The sequence below is a fragment of the Myotis nattereri genome (genome assembly GCF_964212035.1).
Source record: "Myotis nattereri genome assembly, chromosome: 13".
Taxonomy (NCBI): domain Eukaryota; kingdom Metazoa; phylum Chordata; class Mammalia; order Chiroptera; family Vespertilionidae; genus Myotis; species Myotis nattereri.
Genome location: NC_138088.1, coordinates 60,286,901 through 60,313,202, shown reverse-complemented (window position 1 = coordinate 60,313,202; position 26,302 = coordinate 60,286,901). Strand labels below are relative to the sequence as shown.

The following is a 26,302-nucleotide window of genomic DNA, read 5'->3' as shown; positions in this document are numbered from 1 at the left end:
TGGTCCCACTCCCTGGCAGCCAGCGCCGGGCATCTCAAGGTCACGGAAGGACCGGCCTGGCTCACGGCCGCGGCCCAAGGAGGCGATGTCCTCCCAGAGCGGCCTGCACCCCGGCCTGATCATCCCCTCTGGCTGGGTGGGAGGGGGCCAGGCCTGCAGAGAGGCCAGGAGGCGCGGCTTCTAAGAAGACGTTCCCACTGTGACATCGCGTGTAAATGTTTTAAAAGCAATGAAACAGCTGCTGCCGTCATAACCCCCACGGAGCACGCGCTCCCCGTGGGCGGGAGGCCTGCCGGTCCCACCGGTCTCCGTGTCCCCTGGCTGCAAAGCCCCGGCTCTGCGAGGACCGGCCGAGCAGGTGCGGCAGGTAACAGGCTCTGAGGATGGGCCCCCGGAGCCCGCTTCCTGGTCTCCACGCCCTGCCTTCCCCGCCCCTGGAGTGTGGCCTGGGCCTCGTGACTTGCTTCTAAGCAACAGAGCGTGGCCAAGGCGATGGCTGTCGCTCTGAGATGCGGTCACGGGGATGGAGGTCTCCGACCAGGCGGCAGGCGACGTGCAGAGGTGGGGGCGAGGCCCTGGGACAGGACGCGGAGGCCGCCTCTGCCCCCGGCCCTGGAGAGCTGCATTCTCCGCCACCACGGGCGGACGCGGGTCCTCCCCGCCCAGCTGCAGATGAGACCCCCCCGGTGACACCCCAACAGTGAGGAGAGGCGGACGTGGATGCCCGGGCGGCTGGGCCAGGTCTGACCCTCAGACACTGTGGTTTGTTACGCAGCTGTAGGCGACTGATGCAGCGGGCAGCCCCACACCCGTGAGCTCCCCGTCGCCGGAGGCGGCCACACACCCTCCCCGCTCCTGGGCACAGCACGCCCGTGGCACGGGGTCCGGGCCTCCTTCTCTGATCACGTGCCGGCTACAGGAGGGCAGGCGCCAGACACTCCATCGTTCACCCACGAGTGTGCGCTCAGCACCACGCACGGCCCACGTGGGGGCGGGGCTCGGTGCCGTTTTAACTGGTGAAGGACTTCGAGTGGGTGTAGGACCAGGAGGCAGCAGCCTTCACTCTCAGTTCCCACGTACACAGAGCACTTGCTCTTTAAGAAGGAAGGTGAGAGCGTGGCGTCCGCCTGGACAGCCGCCCTGTGCGGGACCCTCCTTTTCTCTTGATCCTCACCCAGGAGTGAGGGTATTTTCCCACTGACTTTTAGAGAGTGGGAGGGAGGGGGGAGAGGGAGAGAGGAAGAGAGAGGGGGGAGGGAGAGGAATAGAGTGGGAGAGAGAGAGTGGGAGGGGAGGGGGGGTAGAAGGGGAGAGAGGGAGAGAGAGAGGGAGAGAGGGAGAAAGAGGGAGAAACATCGATGTGACAGAGACACACCAACTGGGTGCCTCTCCCACGCACCCTGACTAGGGGAGGGGATCGGACCTGCTACCCAGGTCCATGCCCTTGACTGGGAATCGAACTCACGATCCTTGGTGTGGGGGCTGCAGCTCTAACCACTGAGCAACCGGCCAGGGCACCATGACTCTTGCTAAGGAAGCCAAGGCTGGGGCTGGGGACCCAGATGGCTGACCCCGGGCAGCACTGCCCTCCTCGCTCAAAGGCTCGCCTTCATGGCACTGGGCCCTCCGAGGCAGAGTCGGAACCGCAGGAAGAGGGGGCGCTCGGGGAAGTGGGCTCTGCTCCCCAAAACAGAACAGCCCCTACCTCTGTCCTGTCCGCTCTCCTGCTCAGGACGTTTCGTCCCCTAGCTCACCTTCCTTCTCTGCTCACCTGGCAAACTCCTACACATCCTTCAAAGCCCTCTGGCCACAGCTCCTCCGGAGCTGCCTTTGAGGACCCCACTGGGAGCTCCTCGTCTCTTACGGCCACACCTCACCCCTCTCCGCTCTGGCTGATCCACAGGCCCCAGTGACCATGGCCGTGCCAGCGTGTCCCCCCCGCTCCCCCCAGAGTGGGCTCCGGCTTCCCAGGGCCTGGACCTGGGCTGGCACCCGGGAACCTCTGTGCCCAGGCAGTGACAGAGGCCGCAGTCTCACCCCTGACCCCTGCCTTCCTCCGAATGAGGAACCAGGAGCTGCGGCAGGAAGTGAGCAGCTCACTCCTGGGAGGTGTGCCAACCGCATGACCTGCCGCGGGGGAGGGGCAGCTGGGAGGAGGCAGGGCAGCTGTGACAACACCCCCATGGGCGGGGGGGGGGGGGGGCGGGTCATTAGTCCCCAGGCCCTTCGTCAGGGCTGACCGTCAGCTATCCTGCCCCCGAGGGCCCCTGGTCTGTGTCAACTGCTTTCGGCCACGGGACCAGCCCACCGAGTGTGGGAGCGGCAGGCGGGACGGGTTGTTCCGAGGTCGCGGTGGGGGGTCCTGAGGCTGGAGGCCGCACAGACGGACAGGCACAGAGGGAACCGGGCCACCAGGGGAACCGTGGGGCGGACACGGGAGCATTGCCCACTCCCCCTGACCAAGCCGCCCAGCAGCGAGCCCCTCTGAGCACCCCGCGAGGGCAGACGCGGAGGAGCGCCCGGGGCAGGACTGTGTGGCGTGTCCCCCGGGGGCATCGATGTGAAGCGTCCGAAACGCCGTGTGAGGCTTGTTCACACGCTGCCCTCACCCGCTGGGCGGGCATTCACGCTGGGCGGGTATTCACGCTGGGCGGGCAGGCTGGGGACACCACAGTGTAGGCAGCAGCGCGGGGCAGAGGGGGGGCGGCGGGGGGGGGGGGCGATGGGTGATTTCACACAGTTCCCAAGGTGCTTCCCAAAGCCTCCGGGACGACCTGTCTTGTTGTGGGCGAGGCCGTGGGGCGGGGCGTGTGCCGTCCTCGGAGGGACCGGCCAAGCTGGTGCCCGAGGCCACAGCACAGACCACACTCGGTGCCTCACCCCTCGGGAGCGGGTCCTCTCCCGGCTGAGATCCGGGGGGGAAGCAGGGGTGGGCGGGTGGGTGCCCTGCGGGCTCCACGACAGTCAGGGCCACGAATCCAGTGTGACCTCATCACGCAGGACTCCACAAAGACCCAGTCCAGCAAGGTCACAGCCCAGTCCAGCAAGGTCACAGCCCACATCCGGGCTCGGGCCTGGACGCTCAGTTCACCCTGTGATGCGCTAATCGGTGCGACACAGAGGCCTGGGCGCCGTCCTCAGTGCCTGGCGGCTGACCCGTTCCCGGCTGGACGTGGCTATGGAGTTCCGTGGGGGAGAAGGAGGCCGTGAGGCTCCGTGGGGGAGAAGGAGGCCGTGGGGCTCCGTGGGGGAGAAGGAGGCCGTGAGGCTCCGTGGGGGAGAAGGAGGCCGTGGGGCTCCGTGGGGGAGAAGGAGGCCGTGGGGCTCCGTGGGGGAGAAGGAGGCCGTGGGGCTCCGTGGGGGAGAAGGAGGCCGTGGGGCTCCGTGGGGGAGAAGGAGGCCGTGGGGCTCCGTGGGGGAGAAGGAGGCCGTGGGGCTCTGTGGGGAAGAGCGTGGCCGTGGGGCTCCGTGGGGGAGAAGGTGGCCGTGGGGCTCCGTGGGGAGGTGGCCGTGGGGCTCCATGGGGAAGAAGGTGGCCGTGGGGCTCCGTGGGGGAGAAGGTGGCCGTGGGGCTCCGTGGGGGAGAAGGTGGCCTTGGGGCTCCGTGGGGGAGAAGGTGGCCATGGGGCTCTGTGGGGAGAAGGTGGCCGTGGGGCTCCGTGGGGAAGAGCGTGGCCGTGGGGATCCGTGGGGGAGAAGGTGGCCTTATGGCTCCGTGCGGGAGAAGGTGGCCGTGGGGCTCCGTGCGGGAGAAGGTGGCCGTGGGGCTCCGTGGGGGAGAAGGTGGCCGTGGGGCTCCGTGGGGAAGAGCGTGGCCGTGGGGCTCCATGGGGAAGAGCGTGGCTGTGGGGCTCCGTGGGGGAGAAGGTGGCGTGGGGCTCCATGGGGAAGAGCGTGGCCGTGGGGCTCCATGGGGAAGAGCGTGGCTGTGGGGCTCCGTGGGGGAGAAGGTGGCCGTGGGGCTCCATGGAGAGAAGGTGGCCGTGGGGCTCCGTGGGGAAGAGCGTGGCCATGGGGCTCCATGGGGGAAAAGGTGGCCGTGGGGCTCCGTGGGGAGAAGCGGGTGCAGCGTGAGGACCTCCCACGCAGACTGGGTCTCGAGTGGGAGGAAGGCCCCGGAGCTGCCCGGGTGGCTCTGGCCCGGCCTCACCCCGTCCCCGTCGGCGCAGGAGGTGCCGCTGTGCCTCGTCCACGCCAGGCAGCGCCTGCTCTTTATGCCACAGCCACTCCGCCCGGCCCCCTCCTTCCCGCTGGTCTCACGGAAAAGCCAGAGCCGCACACCCAGAGCCACCGGACAGGCCTCGGTCAGGCCCAGAGACGGGGACCCCAGGCGTTAACCCCCCGATTCCAGGGCCATTTCTCACTTCCTGGCGGTGCCGGCAGAGCAGCCAAGGTCCAGCCAAACCCGCCACAGGCTGCGGGCGGCAGACCGGGCCTGAGCAGCCAAGAAACCATCACAACCGTTTAGACACAGAAGATCGCCCCGAATAATATTTACGTAAGAAATACCGCTAACATTGCAAGGCCAGCTTGTTTATTTTTTTCCAAGAGGCACAATCTAGCTTGTGACGAGAAGAAAGACTATTCTTTCAATCCGCCTCGTCTCCTCCCCACCCACGCCCGGACAGAACATCTGAACCGCTCACCTCTCGTCTGCTGGCGTGGCTCACTGGTCAAGCGTCGACCTATGAGCCAGGTCAGGGTTCGATTCCCGGTCAGGGCACAGGCCTGGGTTGCAGGCTTGATCCCCAGCGAGGGGTGTGCAGGAGGCAGCCGATCAGTGGTTCTCTCTCATCATGGATGCCTCTCTCTCTCCCTCCCTCTCCCTTCCTCTCTGAGATCCGTACAATTAAAAATCATAACAGCAAAGCACTCACCTCTCCACGGGGTCCCTGAGCATGACGATGAGCCTGGCGTCCGGCTGGAAGGCGTGGATGAAGTCCTGGGTCAGGAAGGGCGGCTCGCCGTCCGTGCTGTTGTCGTAGAAGAAGGTCCAGGCGTTGTTGTCCCACATGGTGGAGGCGCTGGCCTCCCCTGGGAATGGAGACGCGGCTGGTGAGCTGCGCCGAGGCCCCAGAGCAGCCTGCGCCAGGGCCACGCCTGGCTGATGCCTTCCCCGCACACAGCCGCGGGGGGCAAGCTGGTCCCCAGGCTGGCAGGCTGGTCTCCAGGGAGCGGAGGTTGAGACCCACCCCCTGCCGCAGTGACACACACACACACACACACACACACACACCAAGGACCTCAGCGTGGCTCCGTGGTTGAGCGTCGACCTATGAACCAGGAGGTCAGGGTTCAATTCCTGGTCGGGGCATGTGCCCAGGATGCTGGCTCCATCCCCAGTGGGGGGCGTGCAGGAGGCAGCTGATCAATGATTCTCATCATGGATGTTTCTCTCTCTCTCCCGCTCCCTTCCTCTCTGACATCAATAAAACTATATTTTTAAAAAAGGACCTCAACCTGGACCTCACGGTGACCCAGGCGGCATGCGCGTGCCTCCCACGCTCGTCTCTGCAGGACGTGCCCAAACCTCCACCGGCAGCCGGCCTCCCGGCTCCACGCTGTTTAACGCTGCGCCTGCACAGCTCTGGGGCACGAAGGGCCCGCGGAGCACAGACGAGGTGTTTCCCTCAGGGATGGAGGGACGCGTCGGGGATGGAGGATGCTGGGAGCTGATCCTCACTAGGACACGTGCACAGTCGCATCAACTCTGCCAGGAAGCCCCACAGCCAGTTCCAGCTCTCTGAGGGGCTCCCGGGACCCCCGTCTCAGGCTCCGGTCCAGCTCCCGGGACCCCCATCTCGGGCTTGGGGTCCGGCACGCCCACCCCCTACCCCCCACCCAGCCGCCTCCCCTCAGTCCTTCCCGGGGAGCTGTTCTGTTTTTTTAAGAGAAAAGCCACAGAATACAGAAAGACAGTCAGAGTCCTTTGAAAGTTCCACTCACAGTGAATAAGGGACTATTAGGACAAGGCGAGTACCTTCAACTAAAATGCATAGATTCTGCCAGATGTCACAAACAAGCTCTACAAGCAAGAAGCACTGTCTACTCACTCGTCCATCCCACCATCCGTCATCCACCCACCCATCCCCACCCACCCACCCATCCCCACCCATCCTTCCATCCTTCACCCATCCCCACCCATCCATCCTTCACCCATCCCCACCCATCCATCCATCCTTCACCCATCCCCACCCATCCTTCCATCCTTCACCCATCCCCACCCATCCATCCTTCACCCATCCCCACGCATCCTTCCATCCTTCACCCATCCCCACCCATCCTTCCATCCTTCACCCATCCCCACGCATCTATCCATCCACCCACCCATCCCCACCCACCCATCCCCACGCATCCACCCACCCATCCCCACCCATTCTTCCATCCTTCACCCATCCCCACGCATCTATCCATCCACCCACCCATCCCCACCCACCCATCCCCACCCATCCATCCATCCTTCACCCATCCCCACGCATCCATCCATCCATCCCCACCCACCCATCCCCACCCATCCATCCATCCTTCACCCATCCCCACGCATCCACCCATCCATCCCCACCCACCCATCCCCACCCACCCATCCATCCTTCACCCATCCCCACCTATCCTTCCATCCTTCACCCATCCCCACGCATCCATCCATCCACCCATCCATCCCCACCCACCCATCCAGAAAGCATCCAGCTGGTGTGTAATAGATGCCCAGCACTGCACTTGGCGTTGGGGACAGATCAGGGAGAGAGGACGGATAACCCCTCCTCTCTCAGACGGGATTTGGAGCAAGACCGACAGGTCAGCACTCAGAGCCCCCGGGTGCTCTCTGACAGGGCAGAGCAGGGGCCGAGGGCAGAGGCAGCACCTTTCAATGTGTCTAGCGCCCCAGCTCCAATGACCCCGGCCACGCAAGTCCTTGGTGACTCCAGCCTTCAGCCCAGACCACAGAGGAAAGGCCTCCCTGACTGTGGGCCGATAGAAAGAAAGCGCTTATAGCTCTAGCCAGGCTCTAACCAGGGCAGAGCTGAGTCGCCGTTCAGGGCTGGGAGGAGCCCAGAACGGATCTGGTCCAACAAGCCCATTTTACAGATGTGCAGACTGAGGTCAGGACCACGAAGACAGACTCGGCACACGGTGCATGAGCAGGGCTGGACGCCAGCTCCCCCGCCTCTCCGCTCCCATAGAACACCCCGCTCTGCTCTGGGTCAGTGCCGAGCAGCCTATCTGCTCTTTACTCTGCCCTTCCAAACGAAGACGTAAATAGCATCAGGAAACCCAGCGAAGGCTTCCGTCTCATTCACTAGCTCGGGCTCCCTTCCCTGGCCCTGGCAGGCGTATTTTTGGCTTTTGCGTAAGAACATGAGACCTTCCCAGAGGCACACGGGGTGGGAATCACAGTCAAATAGTAATGACACTTGTGGTTTGGGGTGTTTGGACCCCAGGGCTGTAAGAATATAGCGAGTAGCCAATCCAGGCTGGGAGCGAGGGGTATGCTCTCCTGTGGCTCCCAGGACTTGGATTTGAGCTAAAATTAAAAACAAAACAGTCAGGACTTAGGCAGGTTGGACAAGAGAATCCTAAGTAAAGACCCATCGATCAAAGGGCGGGTTACAATCCCTCCTGGTCGCTGCTAACAGAGTCACTGAATCTGGAGATTCAAAAATCTAAGACTCAGGACATTTTTAAAAACTGGTTTCCTGCCAACTTAAGCAAAGCGTGTGATTCGATGTCTCTCTTCCAGGAGATCCGTGGGGACAAATACCCTGAGCTGCACCCAACGCACAGCGAGCAGATGTGCTGATAGCGCACCACGTGCTCGTGCGCGAAAGCCATGACACGCGTCGCACCTCCTCGCTCTGGCCTCTCAGGCACCGGGTGAGAAGGGCCACTTTCTAACAGCGATTCGCTGGCAAGGACGCCCGGCCGGGGCTGTGCCAGAGGCTGCCTCGGTCTCCCCGGGTCCCGGCCGGGGCTGTGCCAGAGGCTGCCCGTCTCCCCGGGTCCCGGCCGGGGCTGTGCCAGGGGCTGCCTCGGTCTCCCCGGGTCCCCGCCGGGGCTGTGCCAGGGGCTGCCTCGGTCTCCCCGGGTCCCGGCCAGGGCTGTGCCAGGGGCTGCCTCGGTCTCCCCGGGTCCCGGCCGGGGCTGTGCCAAAGGCTGCCTTGGTCCCCCCGGGTCCCGGCCGGGGCTGTGCCAGAGGCTGCCCGTCTCCCCGGGTCCCGGCCGGGGCTGTGCCAGAGGCTGCCTCGGTCTCCCCGGGTCCCGGCCAGGGCTGTGCCAGGGGCTGCCTCGGTCTCCCCGGGTCCCGGCCAGGGCTGTGCCAGAGGCTGCCTCGGTCTCCCCGGGTCCCGGCCAGGGCTGTGCCAGAGGCTGCCTCGGTCTCCCCGGGTCCCGGCCGGGATTACAAAGCCACGCTAATCACTTCATGGCACTGTGACCCCGTCCAACGCAGGCGGGCTCGGCATTTAGAGAAGCCAGGCCTGTGCCCTTCGTTAGAATAGGAACAAAGAATCGGCAACTTAAAAACAGCCATTCCAGCTGCACTTGAGTCCCCATGGAACCAGGAGGCGCCCAGCATGTCTGCTTCAGAGAAACCGTGACGGGAACGTGTCTCCCAGGGCGAGGGGACGGCGGGAGGGGGACACATGCTCCTCGGGGTCATGCCCTGGGCGCAGGCGCGGGACGGCCCCGGGCTGAGCGGCCGAGGGGCCGAGCTGCTTACCGATGACGATGCGGCTCCTCCTGCCCGGGTCGCCCGCGGCGCCGGCCTGCAGGCCCCGGTGGATCTGGTGCGCCGCCAGGTCGAAGAGGTCCAGGTAGTCCTCCACGGGGTAGCGGTCCCGCAGCCCGTCTCTCAGGCGCACGATGCCTGCGAGGACCAGAGGCAGGAGTTACCCAGGACAGCGCTGCTCGCGGGCTGAGGGCTCCCGGGGCGACAGGAAGGACGGAGGCCCCGGGCCGCGTCCGCAGCCAGGCTCGGCCCAGGAGGCTGCTGGCGGGGGCGGCAGGCAGATGGGGTGGGCATTCGAGTTTGATTTCAGAGAGGAAGGGGGGGAGGGGGAGAGAGAGAGAGAGAGAGAGAGAGAGAGAGAGAGAGAGAGAGAGAAACATCCATGATGAGAGAGAATCACGGATCGGCTGCCTCCTGCACGCCCACCTCTGGGGATGGAGCCCGCAACCTGGGCCTGTGCCCTGACCGGGAATCGAACCCTGACCTCCGGGTTCATAGGTCGATGCTCAGCCACTGAGCCACACTGGCCAGGCCATTCAAGAACCGTCACCGTGTCTGCTGGAAGGGCCAGCGTCTGGCTGGGTGAGGTGAGCGCCAGGGCCGACGGCTGGGCCGCGGGACGCGCACACTGCACCTTGGCTCTGTCCTGTGCTGTTGTCAGCAGCCTGTCTGTCTGTCCAAACAGTAAGGAAGCTGACGGTGCCGGACAGACACGTGGGTTGAGCTCGGCAGTGACTCTGGCATCAGCCACATGCAGCCACCACGGGCCCAGCCTGCATTTCACCCGCAGGCACAGTGACCACACACCGGCCCAGTCCAAGCCGAGGTCAAGGGGAGTGGACACGCCCGTGGACAGGCAGGAGGCTGACGGTGCCACTGGTTCCCGCCAGGGGAACGGAGCTTCCACGAGTGAAAGGGGGAGCTGTGGGGGGAGCACCCCCAAATGAGCACCAACGGGACACCCTGGCTCCTGCCGCAGCCACCGCCGCACCCCCGACCCATCTGTGCTCTGTCCACTCCGGGAGGGACATCAAAGGATTCGGCCAAACGTTCATCAGGAAACACATTAAGCGCTGGCCCCAACTTGGTTCCACTCGGGAAAATGTAGATCCCTTCTCACAGCCTGGCCCCGCATCCGGAAAACGCCCTCGGCCCTGGCCCTAGCCCTGGCCCGCGGCCCGCCCAGACTCCAGCATTTGTCATTCCCGAGCTCCGGTGACCACATGTCTCCTGGCAGAGGGAGAAGGTCAAGGAGAGGAAAGAGTGACCAGCGCAGGGTGGCCCCGGCCGGGCAGGAGCCACAGCAGGAGGGACGGCGAGGCCACGCCAACCTGAGGGGCAGGGGCGCTGGATCCCCCTCCAGACAGAGGCACTGAGAATCGTCTCCATGTGGCTTCGTTCCAGCCCGAGCCAGATGCCGATGACGGGGTGAAGACACAAGGCGCAGAGCAGCTGAGCGGGCGCCCAGGGCCCGGGCTGAGCCCAGGGAGGAACCTGCCCACGGGCAGCCTTTCTCGTCTCTGCTCAGCGGAGGGGCTGCCGGGGACAGGTCAGAGGGGGAGGGGACAGGGCAGAGGGGGAGGGGACAGGTCAGAGCGGGAGGGGACAGGTCAGAGGGGGAGGAGACAGGTCAGAGCGGGAGGGGACAGGTCAGAGCGGGAGGGGACAGGTCAGAGGGGGAGGGGACAGGTCAGAGGGGGAGGGGACAGGTCAGAGTGGGAGGGGACAGGTCAGAGGGGGAGGGGACAGGTCAGAGGGGGAGGGGACAGGTCAGAGCAGGAGGGGACAGGTCAGAGCGGGAGGGGACAGGTCAGAGGGGGAGGGGACAGGTCAGAGTGGGAGGGGACAGGTCAGAGGGGGAGGGGACAGGTCAGAGTGGGAGGGGACAGGTCAGAGGGGGAGGGGACAGGTCAGAGCAGGAGGGGACAGGTCAGAGTGGGAGGGGACAGGTCAGAGCGGGAGGGGACAGGTCAGAGTGGGCCAGGACAGCCCCCGACAAATGTCCACCGGCGCCTGCCCTCAGGCTCCTCGGGACGGCGAGCTGCCCGTTCTGCACGGTCCCGGGCCCTGCACACCACGGGCGCTCGGTAGCTCCCTGGGCGGCTGGGGGCCGGCTCCTGCCTGTGGACGTTTGCCTGGGACCTCAGACAAGGGAAGGATGACTCTGCGTCTGCGCCCGGGAGCCCAGCCCAGTGCCCGGCCCAGAGCAGGCTGCCTCGCTCCCAGCCGACCCCAGGGACCTCAGTGAGCAGAAGGTGTGGTTGCCGGGAGCCGGTCCATCCTTGCTGTTTCAAGGGACCTGGCATATATGGCATTCCTTCTTCGCCGACTCCGTCCACACCTTTGGGGACCCCTGGACCTGCTGGGGTTGGATCCCAGCATGTGGTGAGCCTGGCCGCATGGCTCAGTGGTCGAGCATCGACCTATGAACCGGGAGGTCACGGTTCGATTCCTAGTCAGGGCACATGCCCAGGCTGTGGGCTCGGTCCCTGGTCTGGGGTGTGTAGGAGGCAGCTGATCAATGATGCTCTTTCATCATTCATGTTTCTCTATCTCTCTCCCTCTCCCTTTCTTTCTGAAATCAATAAAAAAATACATATATTTTAAAAAAGAGAAGAGCCTTAACTGGTTTGGCTTAGTGGATAGAGCATCAGCCTGCGGACTCAAGGGTCCCGGGTTCGATTCTGGTCAGGGACATGTGCTTTGGTTGTGGGCACATCCCCAGTGGAGGGTGTGCAGAAGGCGGCTGATTGATGTTTCTCTCTCATCGATGTTTCTGACTCTCTATCCCTCTCCCTTCCTCTCTGTAAGAAATCAATAAAATATATTTTTAAAAAATAAAAAGAGAAGAAAAGGTGTGGTGAGTGATGGAGGCAGGGGCCCGGGGCGCCGCGCTCACGCACCGAACCGCTTGCGCGTCCACCAGTGCGGCTCCTTGATGGCGGAGAACTTGACCTCGGGGTGCAGCCGCAGGCGGTCGTACAGGTCGGTGGTGCCGCACTTGGGCTGCCCGACGATGTAGAAGTGCGGCAGGCAGCGCAGGCGGTAGTGGCGCCCGGCGGCGTGGGCCAGGTGCCCCCAGAAGGCCTGGCGCAGCGCGTCGAAGGTGGCGCGGAAGCGCTTGGAGTAGAGCGCGTACGAGTTGGTCAGGTAGGGGTCCGAGGTGTTGCGCCCCGTGAACTCCTCGTACCAGCACGGGCTCCTGCTGCCCGGGAGGAATTTCCTGGGGATGACGGCGAACATCTGCGGCGAGAGAGGGAGGGGGACAGACAGACGGACGCGCGTTCGGTGGGAGGCACGCTCCGACAGGGACTCCACACCAGCATCGAGCAAAACCGGGGAGAAGCTGCCTTTTCTTAGCCCAAAAGTAAAAAGTAAAAAAACCTTTGGAGAAAACGAAGATGAAAGTTTGATCAAGAGTCACCCTAGCATGATTTATCTTTCACACACATGCACACGCGCGCACACACACACACACACACACACACACACACACGACAGGCCAGGTAAACAGTGGGGGCTTCTCACTGGTTGTACATTGAATGGAGACAAAAGTACTAATTAGGACAGAATGGAAACAGGCTGAGGGAGACCTAAAAGGCAGCTGTAGCCCAGCCGGGGGGGGTAGAGCATCAACCTACTAACCAGGAGGTCACGGTTTGATTCCCGGTCAGGGCACATGCCTAGGTTGTGGGCTTGATCCCCAGGGTGGGGCTGCAGGAGGCAGCCGATCCATGATTCTCTCTCATCGTTGATGTTTCTATCTCTCTCTCCCTTTCCCTTCCTCTCTGAAATCAAGAAAAAATATCTTTTTATAAAAATACATCCTATCCTATGTGATAAGAGGCTAATATGCAAATCTACCGAACTGCGGAAGGACCAGTCGCTGTGACGCACACTGACCACCAGGGGGCAGATGCTCAATGCGGGAGCTGCCCCCTGGTGGTCAGTGTGCTCCCACAGGGGGAGCGCCGCTCAGGCAGAAGCCGGGCTCACAGCTGGCGAGCATAGCAGCGGTGGCGGGAACCTCTCCTGCCGCCGCAGCAGCGCTAAGGATGTCTGACTGTCCAACTAAGCTGGACAGTTGGACAGCCCCCGAGGGCTCCCGGACTGCCAGGGCGTAGGCCAGGCTGAGGGACCCTCCCCCGAGTGCATGGATTTCGTGCACCAGGCCTCTAGCATATAAATAAAATAAAAAGCAGCTGAAATCGCCGTGACCACCTGTCCATCCCCCTTCAGCTGTCCAGCTGCACCATTTACATCGGAAAATCCCTTCTCGGGTAACGTAACAGACAGCTCTCCGCGCACCCTGGGCCACAGGCGTCCGATTCTCCCCGTCACCCGGAGAGATTCTTCCCAGCGATGCTGACAGAGAAGCATCCATTTTTAAAAACCCGCCCATTGACAGAGGCTACTCACGTGGGGCTCCTGCCTCCTGAGGTCGTCTGTGCCCGGGAGCTGCCTGGCCGTGAACGCGATCCTGGCCGCGATGCTGTCGATGACTGACCTCAGGCCCGGGGCGTCCTTCGCGGAGGACAGGTTGCCCGCGGGCGGCTGGGGGTGCAGCTCCTGGGCGTCACTCGGGCTCTCGCCGTCGGACGGGCTGGGGCTGCCGGGGAAGGCGCGGTAGCGGAAGGGCGAGGCGAGCAGGAGCTCCTGGCGGGCCCCCGAGAGGATGTACGAGGCCATCACCAAGGTCATGATGACCAGCCCGAACGCCAGGCTGCATCGCCGCCCCTTCCCCAAGCGCCAGCACCCGCCCCAACTCTCGTTCCCGTCCGGCCGCCCCTCCAGCACGGCCAGCAGGTTCATCAGCTTCCCGTCCACGCGGGACGCGGCCCCGGTGTCTCCTGGGCACGCGGGGCCCTCCTGGGGGGCGTGGGGGGGGCCTGCTCGGCCGCCAAGCAGCGGCTGGTGCGTGTCGTCCGGCGACACCTGGATGCCCCCGTCAATGCCGTGCCTCATGGTAGCGCCCGCGGCCGGCCGGCCCCAGCCATGGGCGAGGAGCCAGGGGCGTGCGGCGTGCGGGTGGCCGGAAGGGCGACTTGAGGGCACAGGAGGCGGTCGGAAGGCACGGGCCACGGGTGTGAAAAGGAGGCGCCGCCGCAGCCCCGGGGCACGGGAGAGGGCGCCCTCTGGTGCCACGGGAAGACGAGAGGACGTGGCCTCCCAGGGTCATGCTCCGCCCGAGCCGCGGCCTCGCGCTCGCGGGCAGCCCCGCCGTCCCTCAGGTCCCCCCTGGGCACGGGAGGAAGCAGGGGAGGCCTCGCTGGGGAACGCGGGAATGCCCAGGAGATCGGCAGGGGTCATGGTCTTCTCGGGGGGCCGGGCCGGCACGCCATCCGCGGGGTCCCCTTCTGCATCCCGTGCTCCTGCGGAATGTCTCCTCCTGGGGGCAGGCCAGTCCTTAGAGCGTCAGCTCACCTAAACGGCAAAGGAAAGAGCTCTTCTTGCTTGTTCTTTACAAAAGTATTTTTATTGATTTCAGAGAAGATGGGAGCGGGAGGGAAAGACAGAAACATCGATGAATCACGGATCGGTGCCTCCCGCACGCCCCGCACTGGGGATCGCGCCCGCAACCCAGGCCTGTGCCCCGACCGGGAATCGAGCCGTGACCTTCCTGGGTCGACCCTCAACTGCTGAGCCACGCAGGCCGGGCAAGAAAAGAGGTTTCATTCCTTCGTGTGGTGACACAGTAACCCGGGGGGCATCTTCCAAGGAGAGACAGCTAGGCTCTGGCCCCAGCCCACTGGGTCACAAACAAGTCACAGGAAAGCAAACAGGGTACAGGGAGGTCCTGGGGCCTTGGGGCCTGGCTTTGGGGTTCAGTCTCAGCCAGCAAATGTGGCCCCAATGCCAGCAGCACCAGCCGCACGTCAGACACCTCGTATTCTGCCCACCTCTCAAACCCCTCCGGCCCCCCTGACCCCCCGACCCGGCTAAGTCACGGGAGCCCTCAGCCCCGGGGTTTGGAATCTTTCCCAGATTCAGGCTCAGCCGGTGCCGGGGAACGTGAGAGACGAACTGAAATATCAGCGCTTTAAGCCGACGGAACGCCCAGGAAGGCGGGCGGCGCGGCCAGGAGCAGGCGGAGGCCAAATGCTTTCCTCCCCCGAGGCCCGACGCCTCCTCCCGGGACCCCGGCTTTACTGCCCGCGCAGGAAGCAGGAGCCCACGAGCATTCAGGCCGACGAGGACGCTCCTCACAGCGGGGATCACACAAACACCACTCGTCTCGCGGTCCCTCAGCAACGAGACCCAGCGCGCAGCATCCCCCGTGAGGCATCGCCCTTCAGACCCTGCACTCGCTGTCCCGGGCATCGTCCTGGGAACAACACGAGTCTTTAAAGTCTATGCAGAGAATCTTGTGGTGATAAAATGTACTGTTGCCCGGATGATCCATCTTGGTAGATGTAGGAAAAAAAAAAAAAGCGGCGGCCCAGCCCCTGTGGCTCAGTGGTTGAGTGTCGACCCATGGACCGAGCGGTGACCAGTCCAATGCCCGGGTGTGGGCTTGATCCCCAGTAAGTAGGGGGCGTGCAGGAGGCAGCCGATCGATGTTCCTCCCTCATCCATGTTTCTCTCTCTCTCTCCATCCCTCTCCCTTGCTCTCTCTCTAAAATCAATCAACTTAAATATTTTTTTTAAAATATATTGTATTGATTTTTCACAGAGAGAAGGGAGAGAGATAGTCAGAAACATCGATGAGAGAGAAACATTGATCAGCTGCCTCCTGCACATCCCCCACTGGGGAAATGCCCACAACCCAGGTACATGCCCTTGACCGGAATCGAACCTGGGACCCCCCAGTCCGCAGGCCGACGCTCTATCCACCGAGCCAAACCGGTTTCGGCTTAAATATTTTTTTTAAAAAAGCCAAACCTACTCAGTTCCGGGGGCGGTAGACCGCCACGCACGAGCTGTGTGACGCTGAGGAAGCCAGGTCACCTCTCTGAGCTCTGGTGTCCTCGCCAGTCACATGAGGACCGGAGACCCTCCCAACCCGTCGGCCAAAGCACTAAGTTAGCTGGTGCATGAAAGGAGCTTGCATAATGTCTACACGCCTTTCCCATCCCCTGAAAGGGAGGTGCCGTTCGTGACACTCACATCAGCAGTGACTATGGCGACGGGCGGTTTTTAATTGGCGGTGAAGGCCAGGGAGATCTGAAATAGCGTTGGAAGTGGGAGATCCCACCGCACCGACTTCCCTCCGTGCCCTTGGCCAAGCGTGGTGGACGCCCCCCCACTGTCGCACACCCTCTCGATCCTGCCGTCTCCAGGGAAGGTGGGACCAGTCTGCGTCAGGGCCTCGTCCTGCTGGCTGGCGGGCTCGGCGGTCGGAAGTCACGGGCGGGGGCGGCCCGCCCTGGGTCCGCGGCGAAGCCGGTGCTTTAACGACGCACGTGGACCGGACAATAGTCACGCAGCGTCTCCTGAAAGGGCTTCCCAGCATTCCCTGCCGTGTGCTTAAACCACTGGGAAGAGGTGGAACGGACAGAGTACAGACTTTTTAAAAGTATTTTAAATATATTTTTACTAATTTCAGAGAGGAAGGGAGAAGGAGAGAGAGAGAAACATCAACAATCAGAGAGAATCACTGATCGGCTGCCTCCTGCACGCCCCCTACTGGGGATCGAGCCCGCAACCCGGGCCTGTGCCCTTGACCGGAATCGAACCCGGGACCCTTCAGTCCACAGGCCGATGCTCTAGCTACTGAGCCACACCAGCCGGGCAGACAGACAGACAGACAGCTTTACAGCAGGACTTTTCAGGGCCTTCCATCTGCTCATGAGCCCTGTGAGCCCACAGGAGAGGAAGATACACAGAATTTCCAAAACACACCCGGCCATGAACTTCTCCCCGAGGTTCAAGGAGCCAGCTTGAGAAACCCTGGCCCGCGAGGGCTGAGTCAGGGGTCAGGCAGTTCTGAGAAGAGCGGAGGGGGCGGGGAGGGGGCCGTGGGAGCAAGCTGCCCCGGAACGGGGACATCCCAGGCCCCGCCGCCCGCACCCCGAGGAGTATGAGGAGCGTCCGCACCGCGAGCCTCCAACCTCCGCCTCCAACTTGTCCACCACCCTGACCCCTCTCTCGGGACAAACAATCCTTCCAAACCAAAGACACAAAAGGGCAGGCCCCGGCCTGGCAGCCCGTCCCTCAGCCAAGAACACATTGCTTTAGCGTCGGAGATAAGGCTCCCGCAAGGGTCCCCGTGGGGGGCGTGTTCCCACCCCGTCCCGGGCGTGGAGGGCCTCATCAATTTATTTTTAAAGAAAACACGGTCTCTGATGCTCCAAGACAAGAATGTACAATTCTCGACCCAGCAGAAGGGGCAGAACATTCCCAAACCAGAACAAAGGTTTCTCAATCCCAGCAAAGTAAGTAAACACGCCCAGGGAGAGGGAGCCGCTGACGGTGGCCACAGCGCGGCGGGCGTGTGGGCTCCGCGAGGGGGGCACCCAGGTCAGGGCCTGGAGCCCGTACAAGATGGGGGGGGGGGTGATGTCATAAAAAACATGAGTATTTGGGCCTGGCTGGCGTGGCTCAGGATCTTCCCAAGGATCCTACAATGTGTGCAGCTCTTAACCGACGGACCTCCGACGCATCGGATGGACGGCCTGCACCGAGGAGGATGGATGGCTACTCCTCCCTGGCCTGGCCTTTCCCACGCGCCACAGGTGACCCCGAAACAGGCCCTCCGACACCCGACACTCGGCTGTCCTGCCTTTCAAATGGAGCTACGCAGGCCCCGCCCTCACCACGTTCGGTGCCAGCGGACTCGGGTCAGACGGGACCGGCGCGCCCGCTCAGGTGTTCAGCCTCAGCACCGGGTGTACGTTTCAGCGAGATTTCAGGAGATTGCTCCCACCGGGCTCAATGTGGGGCCTGTGGCCGCAGGCTGCCACCGTGGGAACCCGCCACCACCGTGAGAGATCGCATCGCTGCTCCCAAAATAGCCGGCGTTCAATTCCCTGGCCGGGAGGCCCCCCATTAACCTCTGCACCCCAGCGTCATTAGCGAGCCATTTATAACAAAATCGTAATCGAGAGCCAGGAATCCCACCACAGGCTCCGTAACTGAATGCCCCCTCATGTCAGATCCATAATGGCGTCCAGTGTCACCCCAGGAAACACGTAGGAAAGCATGGCAGCCATGAGCTGACACAGCAGAAGAGAGACATGTGTGACTTCAGAAGCGATCTGGATGGAGTTACACAAATCGCTTCTTGTAGGTGGAACATTCCCGCCCGCCTGCCCTCTGGGAGCAGAGAGGACACGATGGCTAATCACATCACTTCACTTTAATGTTTCAGTGGGGAAAATGGATGGTTCCTCATTAACCTTTACTAACACACACAGCCGCTCCGATCAGGCTGTCTCACCGCGGACCTCTCTCTCTGGGCTGTGGATGTGGAGATGCGCGTTCCCACGGAGCATCAGTCCGTGGACACGGAAATGCACATTCCCACGGAACATCAGTCCGTGGACACGGACATGCACGTTCCCACGGAACATCAGTCCGTGGACACGGACATGCACGTTCCCACGGAACATCAGTCCGTGGACACGGACATGCACATTCCCGCGGAACATCAGTCCGTGGACACGGACATGCACGTTCCCACGGAACATCAGTCCGTGGACACGGAAATGCACATTCCCACGGAACATCAGTCCGTGGACACGGACATGCACGTTCCCACGGAACATCAGTCCGTGGACATGGAAATGCATGTTCCCATGGAACATCAATCCACGAGCGGAGGAGGGACCAGGGTTCCCATTCAGCTCCAAGACATCCTAAGAACGTCACTGAGGCTGAGAGAGCTGTCCGGAGTGGAGGGTTCAGCCCAAACAATAATAGCTCATCCGGTTCCGTTCCTTTTCTTTTTTAAAAAAATGTATTTTTATTGATTTCAGAGAGGAAGGGAGAGGGAGAGAGAGAGAGAAACATCAATGGTGAGAGAGAATCAGCTGCCTCCTGCACACCCCCACTGGGGACCGAGCCCGCAACCCGGGCATGTGCCCTTGACCGGGATCGAACCCAGGACCCTTCGGTCCACAGGCCAATGCTCTATCCACTGAGCCACACCATCTGGGGCCTCAGGTTCAGTTTCTAGCTGGAGATGAATGCTTTCGATCACAAAGTCTATTCAATCGACAGAACAAAGCTACCGGGTGGACACTCACTGGCCTGCGCGGTGGGAAGGACACAGGGGCCGTTATGCGGGCGAGGACGCTAACGGCGTGTCCACTTGGAGACCGCAGACCAGTCCCGTCCGTGATGGGGCCTCTGTATTGGCAGAAGTCCTTGACCCTGACAGGTCACACCCTGCACCGGAGCTGGGCGCTGGGCCAGGTGCCTGGCGGTGCCCTTGAGCAGGTCACGCAACCTCCCTCCTCCCGCTTCCTTGGACGTGAGGTGGGAATGAGCCCAAGACTCCTGGTCGCACGGCTGTGAGCGGAAGTGAGCCAGCTCGTGCGAAGCGTTCGGAAGAGCGTCCGGTCCACGGATTGAGTTCACTCTTCTGCACACACAGCCCTGGCCCACAGCTAAGTGTCTGCTCAGCAGCAGCCTAGCACTATTTTTAAAATATATTTTTACTGATTTCTGAGAGGAAGGGAAAGGGGGAGAGAGAGAAACACCAATGATGAGAATCATTGATCAGCTGCCTCTTACACGTCCCACACTAGGGATCAAGCCCGCAACCCGGGCATGTGCCCTTGACCAGAATCGAACACGGGACCCTTTAGTCCGTAGGCCGACACTCCATCCACTGAGCCAAACTGGCCAGGGCAGGTCTAGTCTATTTAGTTCAGATCGCAGATGGCTTCCATGGCTGACCCCTCCGTGTCTCCACACCCCTCACCACATGAGCGACGGTGCCGTTCCTCCAACTGAAGGCGTGGAATACGCTTCCCTCCCCCACCCCCACCCCCTACCGAGCTCGGAGACTCGCTTTGGCCCATAGAACGCGGCAGGAGTGACCACGCGCCAGTCCACGCCCGGGCGTGAGGACCTGTCGTCTGCCCAGCACCTTTGCCGTCGAAGGACGTGGTGGCGCGGCCGGAAGGGGGCGAGAGACACAGCCTGGTGCAGCTGATCCCTGCGGACACGCGAGAAATGGCAGGTTGCTCCCTAGTTCCGGGAGTTCTGTGACGTGACGAAAGCCGACCGACGTGCTCCTCCACGGACAGTGGACGTGACCAAGTCAGACCAGCGCGGCTCCACACGCAGGAGTCCTGGAAAGCGTGTTCACACGAGCAAAGGGAGTCACGGGCCCTTCACCCGCAGACCCAGGCGTCATCTGAACCACGGCTCGGACCGTCGCAGATCCGGAACCAGAGCGCCCCACACCGCTCCCGCCAGGTGGCCGCTGTCCCCGGCGCGAGACAGGCCCGCCGCACGCCTCACCCCGGCGCTTCTCCGGCAAAACATGTTACGACCAGCACAGCTGCTCCGCTTTGTTCTCCGACGGCTGACCCCGCGGCCCCGCCAGGGAAGAGGCCTGGCTCCTTCCTCTCCAGAGCTTCTGTAACTCCTTCCTCCCCTGGAGCAAGCCCTTCCTGAAGCCCGATCCTTCCTTCGGGCCCAGCCGGATCTCACCTTCCTGACGACGAGCCGCCTCATCCGGGCTTTGTCTGGAGCCGGCCGGCTCTTCCTGGTTGGCCCAGAGTGCGAGTCCCACGGAACTCAGGCTGGTACTTTATGTTCTGGACATCACGTCGGTGGTGAGAGGGCACGGCGCCCGCACGCGTTACAGCCTTGGGCGTGCACTCTAACCCCAGGCGCGGGGGGGGGGGGGGGGGGCGCGCCTTGCTCTCCAAGGGCCATTTGGAGCTTTACCACATCACTCGCGGGCCGGGCCGTGCGAAATATCGACTGTAAACGCAGCCCGCGGTGTCTGGTCGAACGCGTCACGAACTCACCCCCGCTCCTCGGCAGGGCCCACCAAGTGCTCCCCCGGGCCTTACCCGGCCCGCAGGCCGGGCGTCCCCCACCCCCCATCGATTGTTTTACTCCACCCTCACCGAGGCCAGTCTCCCCACAGGCAGCCTCCTCTGCGTCCCGCCCGGGGAGCCGGCTGAGCCAGCTGTGCCTCCCCTTCCTCGTGTGCACAGCGGGGATGCACGACCTCGGTCCCCAGCGCGACAGGAAGAGCAGGGGGGACGAGCGCCCGGCACGGAGCAGCCTCAGCCACGGCGGGCGCTGTTCCCGTGACTACAGGAGGGGCTCAGCCTCGCTCCGGGCCCCCCGCGCTCAGGGGACATAACCCCGGGCCCCGGGGGGAGCAGTCCTCCTGCCTGTGGTTGATCCCAAGTCGTGGGGAGGGAGGCAGGTGGCGGCTCTGGGCCCCCACACGCGGGGAGAAGAGTCGCAAGGCAGACAGCAAAGGCAGAGGCGCCCGATCACCGGGGTGGGAGCGACCGGGCAGGGAGCCCGAGAGGCTCAGCCCTCGGAACCGGGGTCGGCCCAGCACCTTTCGCTGCCACTGGGAGGGTCCGTTTTCCAGAAAGTGTCCGGCCCCAAGGTCTAAGGGTCTGGCTGGGCTAGCCGCCTCTGGGAGGGGAGAGCAGAGAGGAAGCCCCTCCCCCGGGCGTGATGGCCCAGGTCCACGCCAGGCCAGCGCCTGCGGACCAGCCTGCATTTCTCAGTCAGGGAAATTGAGGCCAGGGCGGCTCATTATGAAGACTAGCTCATCATAAAGACCCAGGTCTGACCCCAGTCCCCGCCCCGCACCCCCCACCACGGGGGAGCCCATCCTAACCTCGACCCGTCGTGGCCTGGAGCGGACAGCCCAGCTGTCCAGCCCGCACCCCACCCCTCGGGAGTCCCTTTAGGGACAGAGCTGCTGTCTCCCCCACAGACACGGACGGGAGCCCAGGAAGCCCTCGGAGGCAGCGTGGGAGGAGACGCAGGCACCCCCTCCCCTCGCCTCCTCGACCTGGGCTGCCGAGTCTCAAACTGTCTACTCGGGCAGGGTCCCTGACGCGCCACCTTCACTCAGACCGTCGGCACCAGGCCTCCCGCTCCGGCCCGTGTGCTGCGTGCCTGGCACGGGGGGCTGCCCATGAAGTAGTTTCTAAGTTAACGAGGGAGAAGCGAACGGCCAGCAGGTCCCCAGGGCAGGGCTCGGGCCACCGAGTGACGATCCAAGTGACAGGCGCCAGGCTGAGCGCTCCGTGGACTGTACTGTTGATGCACCTCGGCCATCTAAGTGGAACACACAGTCAGCATCCCCATTTTACAGACGGGGAAACTGAGGCGGGGACTCTAGGCCCTGCCCGCCTCCCCCAGGACTTAGCGCAGGGGAGCTGGCCGGGGCATCTACAGGCCCCTTAGCCAGCGGCATGACCGCAGGCCAACCCTCCCCTCCTGGACCCTCGCCTCTTCCTCTCGCAGCAGGCCATCACGCACGGCCCACGGGTTGCCGGAACCCCGGATGCGGTCACTTCTGTCCTTACTCTGCGCAGGCTCACGAAGGCTCCGACGGCTGCACCAACGGACCCTGAGCGCCAGACGCGGGGCCACCTGGGCTGCAGAGAGGAGATTCCGGCTGCCTCCCCCGACTTCTCCTCCCCGCGCGCAGGAAAGCGGGTGGGAGGATGTGATCCGCGCACAGAACACGGAGACTGCGGGGCCCGGAGGAGCAGGGTGGCCCGTCCCCACGTGGCCCCTCCCGCCCGCGTGGGCTGCGTCAGGAAGAGTGCGAAGGTGGCGAGCGCAGAGAGGCCCAGCCCCGTGTCCTTCGGGCGGCGAAGGGAGGGGACGTGCGTACACACGATGCACACATGTTCAAACCGCGTGCGAACAACGGTGCACAGGTGTCCGGTCCCCCCGACGCATACATGAGTGACCCCTTGACAGACAGGGCGGCGGTGCCGCCCACAGAAGCCGCCGGTCTGAACACTTGTCAGCACTGTTTTATCCCACAGGCCCACCCCGTCCACGGGCTGCGCCCAGCAGACAGGGACAGCCTGACCGGCGGCACCGGCAGCCCCGGGGACACACATGGTCACGGACCCTGTGACGTGGGCAGGCCACCCACGCTCTGAGCCCCGGTCGGCCGCTGGGCTGGGCTGTAAATGCGACACTCGCCAACCCCATCAAGTATCGCAGGCGGGCCCGGCCAGTGTGGCTCAGTGGTTGAGCGTCGACCCATGAACCAGGTCAGGGTTCGATTCCCGGTCAGGGCACAGGCCCGGGTTGCGAGCTCGATCCCGAGTGTGGGGCGTGCAGGAGGCAGCCGGTCCATGCTTCTCTCTCTCTCCCTCCCCTTCCTCTCTGACATCAACAAAAACGTATGTTTTTTAGAAAGGACCACAGGAGGGTGAAGGGGAACATGAAACCGCGCCCGGTGCCGCCTCCGCCCTCCAGTCTCATCCCAGTGCCTCGGGGTCTGCCTGTCTGTCTGTCTGTGTGTCCAGCTGCCTCCCCCAGCACCACCGGCCGGCTGGACTGGAACTCCAGCTCACCCTCAGATGGCAGCCCAGCCCCCCAAAGCCCAGGTCAGGGCCCCCTCTGCCCCACCCTCCTCCTCCCACCTCGACCTGGGCAGCTGGACCGGCATCCGCCGCGACCACTGGGCTGCCACCTCCGCGAAGGTTGCAAATGTTTCCCGAAGGAAGGAAATCAGAAAGGAAGCCAGGAGACCAGCAACACGCATACAAATATAGCGCCGTCGCCAACAGAATCCCCAGGGAGTGTGGTTTCTGCATTTAAAATAGAACTGAAATTCTGCGAGTTTTAAAATTCTCCTCTCTGGGGTTAGTTCCTTCCTATGTCACTCCGAACCCATTTCCTGGTACCGACCAAGCCTGCGGCCATTGTGCTGGCCCGGGTCCAGGGGGGCTCTGCTGGGCTGGCCCGGGCTCCGGACACCCCAAGAGCCCCTGCCCCCCAAGACCCCAGGGTGCGTGGGGCGGGGGTGCACCTCCCGCCTGCCCTCCTAACTGAGCTTTCCCACTTAAGCAAACACCAACACGCTGTGTCTTGGTTAATTAAACGATTCTTATCTGTGGCCAGTTTTGTTTTTTCCATTTTGATTTGTTTTTACCAGTTTTTTTGTTCTTAGAGGCCCTTCAGGCACATTTCTGAAGGCGCTCCGTCCCCCCAGCATTTCAGGACTGACTTTAGGATGAGGAAGGAAAAAGTCCCTCTTCCCTCCGATCATGTTCCTTTCTTTCCTGTAAAGGAAGCCTGGGAACGCTTCGAAGACATCGAGTATTCAGAGGCAACTGCGATCCAAAGCGCCTCTCTCCTTCTTCCTCTTTTTTCATTTTTAATGTTTGGTCCCCTCAGCTTCCTTCCCCTCCTCTGCACTTCAGAAGAGACGATACCAATTACCTACGTAATTAAATGAGTTCCTCTACTTAATCCATTCGGGGTTTTTACTGGTTTTATGAGCGGGGAAAACGAGACTTTTGGATTAAACAATTCCCCACGGCATTACAGGGTGCCAGGGCTGGAAGGGGTGTCGACCAGCTCTTTCCAGCAGGGGAGGGGGATGGACAGAAGCTTCTAGAACCTCTTCAGCTTGGAGGCGACGGTCGGACTCACACCCACACCCAGACCTGCTGTCACTGCCCTGCCTCCCTCCTGAGCCCCACCCCCGCCTCCCAGAAACCAGCAGAAAGAAGCAAGTTGAGCTGTGACCCAGCAATCGGGTCATGTTCACATTCTGAGCAGACACAGTTACGACCTGGCTGGACCGCCCGCGGCTGACTCAGCTTTTCTGAGGTTTTCACACTTTTTGCTGCTGTAAAACCTCGAGCAAAAAAAATGAGTGATTAGGTACAAATGCCAAAGATGCTTCTCCCTAGGAACGGCCACTAGCGTTGACTTTACAGTTTAAAAAGGAGACAGAGAGCCCGCCGGCCTGGCTCAGGGGTTGAGTGTCGACCTAGGAACGAGGAGGTGAGGGTTCGATGCCCGGTCAGGGCACAGGCCCGGGTTGTGGGCTCCATCCCCAAGTGGGGCGCGCAGGAGGCGGCCGATCCGTGATTCTCTCATCACGGATGTCTCTCTCTCTCCCCCATCTCCCTTCCTCTCTGAAATCAGTAAAAATATATTTTAACAAGAAGAGCAAAGGCCCAAGGAGGGGCCTTCCCAGGAGCCTTTCAGAACCCACGGCCTCCAGGCGGCACAGGAGCGAGGCTGGCGAAGCGCTTCCCCGGAGCCCGCCCGGCAGCCCTCGGTCCACACAGCATTCTCTCACCAGCTCTGCTCAGGGCAGGGTGCTTTGATTTGTCACGTTCCTGCGATGACAGGCTCACCCCGGCTGGTCGCCTCCCCGCGCTCAGGGCGGCCCCTCCTGTGAATTTTACAACCTGACGGCCCTCACGCTCCCCCGGCCCTTCCAACAGGAAAGTCTTTACCTGGGACGGTGATGGGCTCATCCCACAGCCGGGAGGACGCCGAGCCCCCCCAGGAGTGTCCCCAGGACCCTGCGGTTTAAACACCAGTAGCAAGCGAGCTGCCCTTCCCCTTCGCTGGTGGAAACCGCAGATTCAATCAAGTCCTTGCTGACGATGCCCTTGCATCGCCTTCTGGCGGCATCTCAGGATGGATGCACCTGGAGGCCGACTGCGAGCAGCCCCCACGTGACACCCTCTGGTCATTACAGCATCGCTCGGCCCGCGTGGGCATGGGGCTCGGACGCTGCGGGCCGGCGGCGTGGGGAGTCTGCATCTTTAGGAAATCGGTTTGTAGACGGTTTAATTAAAATATACCGGAGCATAATCCCATCAAACCAACCCAGGCAGCCTCAGTATACGCGCACCCAACCAGCCTTTAGCATACGCCCACCCAACCAGCCTCAGCATACGCGCACCCAGCCAGCCTCAGTATACGTGCACCCAGCCAGCCTTTAGCATACGCCCACCCAACCAGCCTCAGCATACGCGCACCCAGCCAGCCTCAGTATACGTGCACCCAGCCAGCCTTTAGCATACGCCCACCCAACCAGCCTCAGCATACGCGCACCCAGCCAGCCTCAGTATATGCGCACCCAGCCAGCCTCAGTATACGCGCACCCAACCAGCCTCAGTATAAGCGCACCCAGCCAGCCTCAGTATACGCGCACCCAGCCAGCCTCAGCATATGTGCACCCAGCCAGCCTCAGCATACGTGCACCCAGGCAGCCTCAGTATACGTGCACCCAGCCAGCCTCAGTATACGTGCACCCAGGCAGCCTCAGCATACGTGCACCCAGCCAGCCTCAGCATACGCGCACCCAGCCAGCCTCAGCATACGTGCACCCAGGCAGCCTCAGTATACGTGCACCCAGGCAGCCTCAGCATACGCACACCCAGGCAGCCTCAGCATACGCACACCCAGCCAGCCTTCTTACCGACTGAGCCCTTCAGACGGACTGGGGTTTACTCAGAGCTCATCAGGGAGCACATGCAGGGTACCTGGACTGACCCCGAGGCTCCGTGTGGCCTCTCTGGCCTCAGTTTCCCCATCTATGAAGTGGGGCGAGGGCCTATCCAAGCTCTAAGCTGCATGTCATCCTGAGGGGCAGCGGAACCCCGTCTGAGAATCAAGCCTTCTCCGGGTCCAGAGAGAGAGCATGTG

The 26,302-nt window shown here is 62.7% G+C and overlaps 1 protein-coding gene across 2 annotated transcripts in view; it reads right to left on the bottom strand.

Annotated features, from left to right (window-relative positions):
• The window catches only part of CHST15 (carbohydrate sulfotransferase 15), a 39,619-nt gene that overhangs the window by 7,381 nt on the left and 5,936 nt on the right, over positions 1–26,302 (bottom strand). For both annotated transcript variants that reach the window (XM_081104996.1, XM_081104997.1), the window contains 4 exons: positions 13,145–14,149; positions 11,629–11,968; positions 8,717–8,863; positions 4,878–5,034 (listed from right to left, as the gene is read on the bottom strand). In XM_081104996.1, coding sequence (XP_080961122.1) covers positions 4,878–5,034; positions 8,717–8,863; positions 11,629–11,968; positions 13,145–13,690 — 1,190 coding nt within the window. In that variant the 5' untranslated portion in view covers positions 13,691–14,149. Of the gene's footprint in view, positions 1–4,877; positions 5,035–8,716; positions 8,864–11,628; positions 11,969–13,144; positions 14,150–26,302 lie in introns of those variants that run through there.